At 42.6% G+C, this 12,250-nt stretch overlaps 1 protein-coding gene across 10 annotated transcripts in view; it reads right to left on the bottom strand.

The window, feature by feature from the left end:
- The window catches only part of cacna2d2a (calcium channel, voltage-dependent, alpha 2/delta subunit 2a), a 155,715-nt gene extending 148,101 nt beyond the window's left edge, over positions 1-7,614 (bottom strand). For 2 of the 10 annotated variants that reach the window (XM_044347706.1, XM_044347708.1), the window contains exon 1: positions 709-1,596. In XM_044347706.1, coding sequence (XP_044203641.1) covers positions 709-824 — 116 coding nt within the window. In that variant the 5' untranslated portion in view covers positions 825-1,596. Of the gene's footprint in view, positions 1-708; positions 1,598-2,307; positions 2,396-4,832; positions 4,930-7,167 lie in introns of those variants that run through there. The other 8 variants (XM_044347711.1, XM_044347712.1, XM_044347713.1 and 5 more) reach the window with 8 other exon arrangements.
- Between the last annotated feature and the right edge of the window lie 4,636 nt (positions 7,615-12,250).

The following is a 12,250-nucleotide window of genomic DNA, read 5'->3' as shown; positions in this document are numbered from 1 at the left end:
TTGCTCCATTTGTGCCCGAACAGAGGCTTAAGCAAGTTGTTTTGGAGTTTGGGTGAGAAACGCAGGTTTAAAGGACTGGCGCACCTGCCGGCATTAACTAATTGGTTTAGTATCTGAATAAAATGATCCTGTTAAAAACACCGGTGCGTCCTGCTGTGGGAAAGAATTGATCATTTCCACGGTGCGTGTGCAGTATCTACTTTTTAGCCTCGTTATAGCTCAGCCTATCCATCATGCGTAAATAGGATATTCTCCCCCCCCCCACCCCCCCAAACCCCATGCAGTGACAGCAAAACACATCGACTATTATCATCATTATTATTATTGTATTTTGATCCCGATGGATGTTCTCATTAATTATTGCTTGGTTGGGATATTCGCCAGTGGCACCTGTGCATGTTCCCTGTAGCCTGCCCCCATGTTGACTATGACAAATTGTATAAGGCTTTGGGTATTAAATGCCACTGCCCACAACAACAAAAACAACAACATAGGCTTCATGAGAGCGAGATTCATAACGCAGCATCAGAGATGGAAGCTGTGTCTATGTTTGAACATCAGGGACAGCAGCAGCAGCAGCAGCAGCAGCTCCTCTCGCACCAAGGTAAACGGCGCTGCTTGGGCAGGCTTGTCGGGGCCACCTGTCCTAGTTCCGCGCTCCGCACCCCGGTTTTACCCCCCCCTCAAAAAACGGTGCAGGGTACTTACGTGTAGTGCTGGGGGAAGAGGTGGGTCCCGGCTGTCGGCGTGGAGACGCATATGATAAGTACAGTTTGGATTGTGAAGAGGCAGAAAATACCGTACGACTGAGCGCAGATCGCCATTTTCCATTAAATATTCAAGAAACTGGGATAAATAAGAGAAGGGCCGGAAGGACAGTCTCTCGCAGCTGAGCTAAGAATAACCGAGCTCCAGAGAAAGTGTGTGTCGGGAGGGTGATGGTTGACGGAGGCTTCTGGACACTTCAGCCGGCAGTGAAATCTCAATCAGAGACGCACACACAGGATTGGCAGTTGAAGAAGACACAGGAGATCAGGATCAGGAAGATGCTCTGCCCGCCGCTGCTGATGTGCCTTGGCTGCCTATTTGCGCACTCGCTGTCCTCCCTCCCTCTCCGCCGCCGCGCACATTTGCTCCTTTTCTCTCCCACTCTCTCCAATGTAACGACCACAAGGAGTAAAGCTGGCCAAGACACGAATAATGTGTTCCGATCCCGGTTTTCAAAGTAAAACTATGTAGGCCTGTGGTTTTTTTTAGGGCGATATATAAAGCCTAATATTACAGTGAGATAATGTAGGGAGAAAGCTGATGGAAATCAAATATAAACTGTTGTTAATCCAGAAAAGTGCCTTCATATGAGCACTGCACAGCATAGCAATAGGCTAATGTGACTAAAACAGTGCACTATACAAACATATAACACCTGGCAACTTGTAAGAATGTCAACTGTTGTGAAATATGTCTATTTTTTACGCACAGCTTTTCGCGCGACCTTCTTGTATTAAAGCTAGCGTCGCAGTAACGTGCTGGGGTTTATACTGAAGGTCTAATCGCCCCATTTCCTGTATTTATTCTATTTCTCTGCGGAAATTGACGCAGCTGTGGGCACAAGCGGACCTTCCTCCATTCAAACCGCCTATTCCTGGGCGACAGACGGGGGCGCGCATCAGGCCACCTCCTCTTCCTCCTCATGTCCACTCTCCGTGCGATGTGTCCTCCCCAAACTCGGGAACTGTGAGCAGAAATCAAGGCTTTATTTTGGTAATTAGAGGCATGACTCTAGAGGGGCGGGTTGTATTAACTGGAGTGTAAACGTTCAGCAATCACCTTGGGGCTGCTCTCCAACTACATTTGTTCTACTTATTAGCGCATCTGGTCCAGTGGATGAACATTTAAATGAATGCAAGGAGAATTAATAACCTCATTTTTACAGACACCTAGCTATTGTTTCATGATGTCACCAGCTATTTAGACAGACAGAAGGGGGCCTGAAGCGTTTGAAATGCAACTTTACAGAAGGGCAGGGCATGTCTCCTTGATTCTCATAACCGGAAACCTCTGAATAACCATAAGCTTGTTAATAACCTATATTTTAGTGGCGCAAGTTCTCCTCTGGACATAAGTCAGATACTGTTTATTTTAATGATAAACAAAGAGGAGAGATGCACTGAAGCCTCAGAGTGAATCTAATTCAGCATGAAGTTACCCCCCTGGAGAAGCGAATATCTCACTGTATCAGCTCTGTGTGTGTATGTGCGTGTTTGTGGATGTGTGTACATGTGTGTGTCATTGTTTGTGCACCTGTACCTGTCTTATTACCTTCTCCTGCCCCGCTGTTTGTTTTCTGATCTTCCTATTTCAACTGGAGGGCAAATTAGGTGGAACACATTTGCACCTAAACAAAACACATTTCTCAGGCATGTCCTATAGAGAACACACAACAAGGATATATGGCTTTTCGCAGAATATGTGACAGGTGTGTTTCTGTCCTCGATATTACACACAGGCGACACAGGCCTTTGAGAAAGATTAGGTGCTGCTCTAGGGGTGAAAGTGCTCAAGGTTCAGGGTTTTTTTCCTAGTTGTCTCCAAGTCAAAGCACAGGTTCAGCACAGTTCTGTACCCTTTACTGTTCCAGGGTGAGTCTTCATACACTGGGCGCGGAGAGAGACAGGCGGTCTTTTGGTTGTGTTGTCCTTGGCTCAGTCAGTCAGCAGGGGACATGCAGGTTCTGTGCTACAGAAAGCCACACAGCAGTCGGCAGGGTTGCTGCACAGCATTTCTGTCTCTTCACTGACAGGGAAGAGGGGCTGTTTTGGTAGAGAGGACACACCGCAGGGCACAGACCTCAGCAGGAGTGGAAAAACCCACCTGATGGTGGGGGTTGAGGAGCTACGGCAGCGGTCCCCTGCTTATATACATAGATGTCACGCATCATTCAGTCAGAACAAATATCTGGGCTTGTTCCAAAGGAAATAGAAAAATCGAAAAAACATATTTTTTTTCCCCAGAGCTACTTATTTTTGAGACATATTGAGCAAGCAACTCCTTCTCTTCCAACCCTCCGAACAAATCTGTGGCCGAGAAGCAGGAGTCATATTTTGATTTATTATTATTCCCTGTGCTGGAAAAAAAACAGTCTTAATTGATGGCTACTCTCACACATTAATTTACTGTAGTACGATACTTTCCATCATGACATTAATGATAACAACAAACAGATACTGGTAGAGTGATGTTGGCTAGCTGAGTCACGCTTAACATTTCTGCTGACTCACAGCCACCCCTTGTTTTCTCCTCCGATTCACACATATATCAGGCAAACCTATCCCAATTTACCTGCAAATTTAATTTTGAGTTAATAAACAAATGTGCAGTTTTTTGTCATGTTTTTTGCAGAGAGGGTTGTGCAAACAAAACATCAGATATCTCCCCAGATGGATAAGATGCCTCTGGGACCAAGAGGGGACTGGCGACCAATTTATGCAGTAATTTCTGATGTATGGCCTTGTCATGCTCCACTTAGTCACAACAATACCTTAAATGCAAGATAATTTTCTTGTGCCTCCACGTGTGGTGATGGTGGTCGGGGGCTGAAGAATGGCAGATGAAAGAGGTGATTGCCACCCTGGGGCCTTGGATCCCATTGAACACGCTGCGATGCTTATGGAGAATCCACTCTTTATTAGAGCGGATCGATTAGGCCAGCTAAGGGATCCGCTCAGTGAAAACACACAGATCAATGACCTCAAGCTCTGCTGATCCTCCAAATGGTGAGAAATGCAGACAGGAGGCGTGTCTCTGTTGCCCGGGGTCTCTCTGATTGGCCGCGCAGTTTCTCCTGAAGTGATTGACCTGCCAATCTGGTATTGATCCAGGGAGTAGAGCAGAAGGAGACGGGCCTCGCTGTTCTGTATCGGACTCCAGCCCTTTCTGGGGACTGCTCCCCCAGACAGAGGCCAAGTAGGTTGGAGTAGAATTAATCACTCCTTGTTTCCCCTGTCTTCAGGCCTCGGGGGAAGTCGCCAGTAAAGACGCACCCAACACATCCAGATTCACACACACACACACACACACACACACACAAACACACACACACACACTGGTTGCTTATCTTCTTTTTCTTCCACCTTATCCATCTTTCTCCTCTCCCTCCCTAACCTCCTCCTCTGTCTCTCTCTGTGGCCTGTATGCTGATGTTCTGCTGCGCTGCACAAAAAGTGAGGCTTCACACTCTGTAAAACCTGGTCTAGTCAGCATGCTGAATGTTAAGATTTTATATGTCTGATTAGAGAAGGACTGTGCATCGTATTCACCGCAGATGATAGAGCCAGCTGCCCTTGAGAGAGAGTCTTGACGCTCTCGAACAAACTTCGATGATCCTCTCAAGTGCTCTCTGTAAAAACAGGAGCATGATATACTGTCACTCATTTACCACGCATCTTCTTTGAGAGCTTTTTTTTTTTTTCTTAACCACAGCAGAGAAGAGTCTGTGTGCCTTTGTCCTCTACGGGGATATATTGAAGAGATCAGCAGAGTGATTTCGGCAATCAAGGTTATCTTCCTTGTCAGCTTACTCCCTGCTCACCTCGCAGCTTATCATCCCATTTAGTTTCATCCACTCACCAAAACACAAAGATCCCATCTAAATAACACAAAGACTTCATTGTTTACATAAATATTTGTGTACTCCACATCCCTCATTATTTGCTTTGCTCTGTAATGTGGTTATTACCGACATGACCTCAACACTTTGCTAATATCAACAACAAAACATCTCATTCAGACCGCAGTGCTCTGTCTACCTCCTTTACTGTGAGATACAAACATACCCAGCGATGTTGGGCCGCAAGGCACTCTGGGACTTTCATGCTCAAATGTCAGAGCGTTTCATCCTGATGATGATGACTCACTCCCCTCGCTCTTAGTCTGCATGAAAGAACAACAGCACCAATTAATGACCCAACCTCCTCACGTGCAACAGTAGGAAAACAGCCACTATATCAAATGTTACAGCACGGCACACAAGCAGAGCTGTTATGTTAAAAATACAGATATGTATGAGAGAAATATATACATTTATGGTTACATTTTATCAGCCCCTGAGTGAATTCCACCCCCCCACCCACACACACACACAATATAGACAAGTGGATGCATGTGAAAACAGAGCAAGGCTCAGCACTCATTGACATGCTCTACTAGAGGCCTAATGGCCCCTGGGTAATGGCCTCTTTGGTCTTCAGGAAATCCTCCCTCATGCATACATCAAAGCTGGGATTGAGAAGGATAGAGAGAGGAAAACAGAAGGGAGGAAAGAGACATCAGTGCCACACATGAAGAGGAGAGAGGAGAGGAAGTAACAGGATGCTGAAGGAAGCTCTTACAGGAATCATTTTTATTTATCATTTTCATGGTAAGGTCAAGCCAACACATTTTAGGTGTTAGGTTCGCACCAGTACGGTATACCAGTGTTATGCTAAAACTCTGCCTAGACTGGTTAGATTTGTAGTTTGTATCAGCACCGAAACTCATAACTAAAATTTTGCGATATTTATCCTGATGTTCACATTTTCACCAATGATTCATCCAGTTTACCACTCAGCCCACATGGTTAAAGCTACAACAGCTAGTCAATAAATCATTTTTTAAAAATTGTTCAAGTCATTTTTTAATCAAAAATGCCAATCATTTCCTGCTTCCAACTTCTCAAATGTGAGCATGTTCTACTTTTCTTTGTCCTGTATGATAGTGAACTGAATATCTTTGTGCTTTGGACTTAAACACTTTTTTTTATACGCCATTTTCAGCTCGTAAAATCGTGATAGGAATTTTCCACTATTCTCTGACATTTTACTGACAAAACAATTAATCAAGAAAATAATCAGCAGATAAATTGGTAATGACAATAATCATTAGTTGCAGTTCTAACCACATCCATCTCCGTTCTTCTCTTTCTATCTCTCTTTTTCTCTCTCTTTGCTGACACATGGCATCCCAGAGTTGTCAGCCAGCTGCTATAACTCGAGACCTGTAGCCCATCGCCCCACCACACCGCCCGCCTCCCCTCACTGTCCATGAACCATCTGCTTACTCTGCAGATCTGTCAATGCTATCTAATTATAATTCACACAAAACTGTTCATTGTGACCCTGACTGTGTTTACAAAAGTTTTGTCTTGCTCTATATGGTAGGTGTACAGCACAGAAGGCACGTATGGCTGTATGTAGCTATGAAAGTGTGCATCTATCTGTCTGTCTATCTATCTATTTGTGACCTCTCTCCTGTGAGTAAATACAGCTCAGGATTGCTCACCTGCTCTCAGTGAGAGCTGTGACCTCGACATGTCCTACACCATGCAGCGAAGCATGTGAGTTGTGCCCCTCGCAACGATTTTCAACTCATCTCCTATAGTTCAAGCTTTGGCTTTTGTTCCACCTTCTGGCGAGACTGAGGGAGCCTTACTGTCAAGTGCTTTTAAAGAAATTGTATTGTTTGGGAAAAAAAAGATAAAGTAAAATGATCTGCAATGGATGAAATTGGGGTGAAAATGGAGTGAGAGTTACTTCAAGCTGCTCCACAGTCGTATGCCAACATCAAATTGGCCTATGATACATTTGCAGTAAGTGAAGCACTAGGTGTTGCCATATAGAGCACATTAAACAGTGTCAGTGTTAAAGAGGCAAAACTAACAGGCCTGTGGCGCCTTTAGTGGCTTGATAAGGCGAGCGGGTGGTCCCGTCTGAACTTGGTCTACTCCTCTTCTCTTGTCACAGTGGAGTGAGAAGTGCATAGTCGCTTGCCCGCCCTGCCTTCACATTAAAGAGCATCTTAATTGGCATTAAAACTGGTGATAAGGGCTTAATGAAGGAATTAAAAGATAACACACATTCTGGAGCCTATTCGCCACAGTCACACTCTGACACAAACACACACGGCTGTACTCAAACTGGCAGATTTTTACAACCACAGACAGAGTGAGTGGGAATTCATGAGGAAATAGGTGGCCTGAAGCGAGAGGCAGGACTGAAAGCCTCTAATACATCACATTACCTTGCATGACAACAGCTAACTTACTCCTACTACAACTTTCAGCTTGAATAACATGGTATACACTGGCATCACTCACCGAGCTGTTTAATGGAGGTTTCATTTGATAGTACTTACCTTTTAAGGTGAACATTATCCCTGTTGGTTGGCTTCATCTTGTCACCACTGTTCATCTTTGTCATTTCTTTTTTCTCTGTTAGCATTATGTCATGATTTTTAATATTGTTCAATTTGACCCATTAACCTAGAGCAAATTTAATTACTTGGTTTTTGACAAGTAAGTTAATTCAATTTCAATACAAGCTAACATGCACGCAGCTCTGATGTATTGTGGTCTTACAAAATTGTTCTGGCCAATGTGTTAGCAAACATTTAACTTTATGGTTAGTTTAGCTACTTAACGCTAAAGTTCAGTTACCGTTAGAGTCGTCGTTGGGTGATAATTTTCGGTTATTTTCATCACCTACAGTGACCCTTTCACACCACACAGTGCTTTGATGTAATGTTAATATCAAACATACTTATTAAACCAGGTTTACCATAGAGCTAACGTTTAGTTAACGGTTCGTGGGGAATGACGTAAACAGAATGGTGAAACGGCGAATTCAGGGCTCGACCAATCAGATTCCTTGACGACAGGACGTTGATTTACGCTCCAAAGTAACAGAATTTTTTGTAACACCTGCTGCTGCACGACAGGTGCAAAAACACATGAATTAGATTTAAAACAATCATTTTGATGAATGGTTTGGCCCATATATCTATTACTTCAGACCAAAAAAAAATCAATGTGTCACCAATGAAGCTTTATTATTGAGTTAACAAACAGAAGTGTATGCCAGAGGTTACAGTAAAAATAATGACCAGAGATGGACATTCCCTGGTACAGCAACAGGTAAATAAAGATCCCACTATTCTGGGCTGCCAAAATTGGCAGGCTACAATACCACCATGTGCCACAATACCCCTGTCAAATTGTACCACATATGACTCCATTATTTCACTACTGTATGATACATTATTTGAAGAATGGCAAGTAATGTTGTACTATACATGCCTTGGCTTGTTCCAAACTGAAAATATCAACCATTACCATTACCATCACAGTACCACCATGCTTCCCCATCCCCATCCACCACCATCCCCGTTTTTTTTTTTTCCTATCTATTTTATCCATAGTTTTTGGACCACTCCTAACACCCCCCAACCACACATCCAAACACACACACCTTGGTGGACAAAGGACTTTAGTTATTTACAAGCACAGACGCTGTGTCAAAAGCAATTCCTTAGTGGATGAATGAGAATAAATTAAGTTAATAATCACAATATTAATGTTATAAATAAATACAGAGACCCCTGGCACAATCAAACAGCCTATCAGCATCTTTCAACCAGCTAGGGAGGTATAGTCTTAGCCTAGAATTTACCATACTGCCTGGTCTACAGTGCCTGTATGTGCCCTTACTGTATTTCCTTTACACACGGCTCTCCATGGTCTAAAGGACACATATTCCCCACGGCACAGCATTGAAAAAGGCATTACAAACAGAAAAAAACTAACCAACCAGGTGAAACCCAGAGCAGAACTCTCATTGATGATGCTCCTTCTGAGCACCTAATGAAGCCAGCAGCGCAAGTCTTCCCTTGTTAAAGATAATGGTTTTCTTATATGGTTATTTTATCCCAGGCCAAAAAAAAGTGTTTCATAAATAGTTATTGTTATAAGTATTATTATTACATTGCTTTCAGCCTGTAGAGATAAGCAGCATCATATCCATGTGCTCCAATCTAATCTCTGTTATATAGAGTGAAAATTAGGGCACAAATGTTTGTTGTTTCCGTTCAGACATGTAAGTGTTTATCCATTTGTATGTGTGTGTGTGTGTGTGTGTGTGTGTGTGTGTGTGTGTGTGTGTGTGTGTGTGTGTGTTGTCTCTCTCTCCTACTGAGCCACAGGTTTGGGCTATTTTCCCAGAAATGTGTTAGACAGACAGAGGGAGGCAGATGCTTTCCTGTCCTCCCAGAGGAGACTGCGACACATGTGGAGAGTGGCTAGGCTGGTCATATTAAACACACCATGTGCACCCTGCATGTGACTATATGTGTGTGTGGCCTAAAAACAAGCATGGAGTGAGACATCTAGTGGAACATTCAGAGTACTTCAATAATAAATGATAGGAATCAGCTACACAAACTTGTGGCTTACTGTATTGTATTTTTAAACAATAAAACACCAAAACTTTCTATAATCTGTGATCTGCCAGATATATTTTTTACGAGGGGATAAAAGAAATTTATCATTTGTTTTTTAGCGCTTGTGTGTATTTGCGTGTGTGTTTTTCAGATTGTGGATATTGCTGCAGTATGATACCATCTTTCCTGCTGTCATAACAATATATCTTGCAGTTGATGGTGATGTATCATCTGTCAAACTATCAGTGCCAGGACATGGTCCGCTGGTCCCATGAGGCTGCAGACATGATTCACCACAGTTTTTATGGCGCGTGTCTTCTTTCACCTCTGGTATTGCCTCTGGACTGCTGGGTTGTCTGCGCTTGCTGGCCTCTACAGGATGTTGTATTAACTTTGCACTGCTATGCGCTGATTATTTGTGCGGGGGGATATTCAGGATCTATGAGCAGCATGGTAAAGCTTATCTCAATTAATCTAATGGCTCGGTAATCAAGACATCTGCACACAAGTAAACAGGCCTCTGCAATCCCTCCATGGTTATTAGAATCAAATAATCAGACTATAAAATTTTGGATCAGCATCAAATTCTGGTTCACCACAAGCCCAACATGCAATAAGCCAACTCTAATCACACGTCTTGTATACCATAACTAAAGAAAATCACAGGTTAATTGGTCACTTTCTGACATTAATACATTTCCTGTAAACTGAAAAGTGAGATCAAGCAAACATGAAATATTTTACAGCTGCTTTAATAAGTGGATCCGCTATTAAATTTTTAGTTTATCACCAAACCTGACACTTGACATGTTTTTTTAACACCTGTCCCTGTGCACATGTGCACAGTCCTTCAGGTTACAACAGAGATAAACAGGTTTTATGATGCATGCCGCCTGTTTGAGCCTCTTCACAATTCTCCAGCCTCTTTGTTACTACTAAGCTGGGAGGCAGGACCTGCCAGTGGAGTAGCAGACAGGAGATTAAGACCTGAATCAAAAAGCAGATTAATGGGCCTGCATGTGTGTGTTTGTATGGGAGATTGAGTAGGTGTGTGTGTGTGTGTGTGCGCGTGCTTGTATGTGTTTATCATCTAAGTGAGAAAAGCTACTGTATGTAAATACTGTATGCACTATTGCTGTATCTCAGCAGCTGCTATTATATATTATAATATATTATACACACATAACCAACCACTTGTACAAGTCACACACATCACACACTCGCCCAAAATGTCACTTAAAAGCTTTGTAAGCAGATGCAGAATAATCCCCAGGTCCTGACGGGCTGTGATGCAGCTGATAGTTTCAAACAAGGATTGCGACAACAATGTGAAAGGTGATTGTGGAGGGCACTGACGTGTCATCGCTGGGCATACATCTCCTGGATGCCTCAGTCCTCCGTTCACACTCTGAATTTGTGTGCCGACATCGTCGTACCACCAACTGGCCTCTGTAATCATCCCCAAGTGATCAGCAGAGATAACATCAAGGAGAGCTCGCTCTGCAGGACAGCACTAACAACAAGTTTGCCATAGAAATTGGATGATAGAGCATAAACAAAGGCACACCTCGAATTCAAATCCCTCCATGGATGTTGTGATAATTCAGTTCAACTCCATTGAGCAAGAATAATGATGATGGCAGAGTGCTTATCAAAAAACTCCTGTGTCTGGGCCACCTGAAGCATGTCCTAGGCTACAATTATCACAGGTACTCCAACGCCAACCTCACATTTGCCCTGTAAATGACTGTGCATGTAATTATGATGATAGAGTAATAAAAGACTGTCCTTAAAGTTGGTCCTTAAAGGAACATTTTGTTTTACAACTTCTTCATATTGCTACAAAAAAAGCAGTCAGATGATCAGACAGGTTTAAAGCCAACAGTTTGTCCAAATAATCTAAACAACTTAATCTGGGGTTAAAATGGGAAGTTAGCCTAAAATATTAGTCATAATTTTTTATTGCACTGGAAAACTGTGTGTGTGCAGATGGTGGTTTATTGACAGTTTGGGTAATTTTACTGTTAAATTAAGTTTGGCTGAGCTAGGAGTTTGTCCTGTCTAATCATCTGATGATCCTGTCCCATCTAACTTCTTTTTAGCACGTTATTGTGTTCCCAAATCTTGGCTAACAACATAATAGTAATAGTAATAACAGTAAATTAGACTCAGGTTGTATGATATTGTAACTTCTCTTCCCGTACTGCAATTTAGTATTGTGGTTCCATATAAGAATTGAAAAAGAATTCAAAAAAGAAGTGAAGCAGCAGAGTGTGAGATATCCTGACTTCCCCTAAAAGAAGCTGGATCAGACTTTTCTCATAATGCATCTCAATATTGTCTTTTATTATTTAATGTCATCAGGGTTACTCTTTAAATGTTTGAAATGCTCTAGAGCCACAGAGGACCAACGAGTCCTCAAAATTAAACAACAAAATATGTAGCTTGCCCTCTAGAACGACGAAGTGTTTTCTGATCCTGGCCCTATCGGTGGGACGACATTATTTGTCCCTGCTGAAAAATAAAGTAGTTTTATGATGTGATAATGCTATGGTTAAGATTCAGTAAGGTGCCAGCACAAAATGTACTTGGTTAGGGTTAGGGAAAGGATGCGAGAGAGGAGGAACGCACACAAGTGTTGGACAGGTGCTGACTACAATGAAAGTACAGGTGTGAAGGAAAGTAATTGCAAACTTGTAGCTACGACGCAAAAATATATTTTAATAATTTACCAACATTTCAACATGACAGTCTTCTTCAGGGTAGGGTTAGGGGAAAGATCATGATTTAGGTTACAATTACTACTTTGTTAAGCTTAGGGAACCTTGGTTGTCATGATTACAATAATAATCATGTGTGGTTAAGGTGAGGCGACGACTGTGGTCAAAAGCTAACCAAAGTTCTTTTGTAAAACTGTGGTAAGGAAAAACACTTTGACTGGCGGGTAGAACACAGGAAACAAAGAGAAGGCTCTGTGTTGAAATCCAACATTTTAACCCATCCA

This window comes from Thunnus albacares, chromosome 4 (assembly GCF_914725855.1).
Source record: "Thunnus albacares chromosome 4, fThuAlb1.1, whole genome shotgun sequence".
Taxonomy (NCBI): domain Eukaryota; kingdom Metazoa; phylum Chordata; class Actinopteri; order Scombriformes; family Scombridae; genus Thunnus; species Thunnus albacares.
This window is presented reverse-complemented; position numbering and strand designations above follow the sequence as displayed.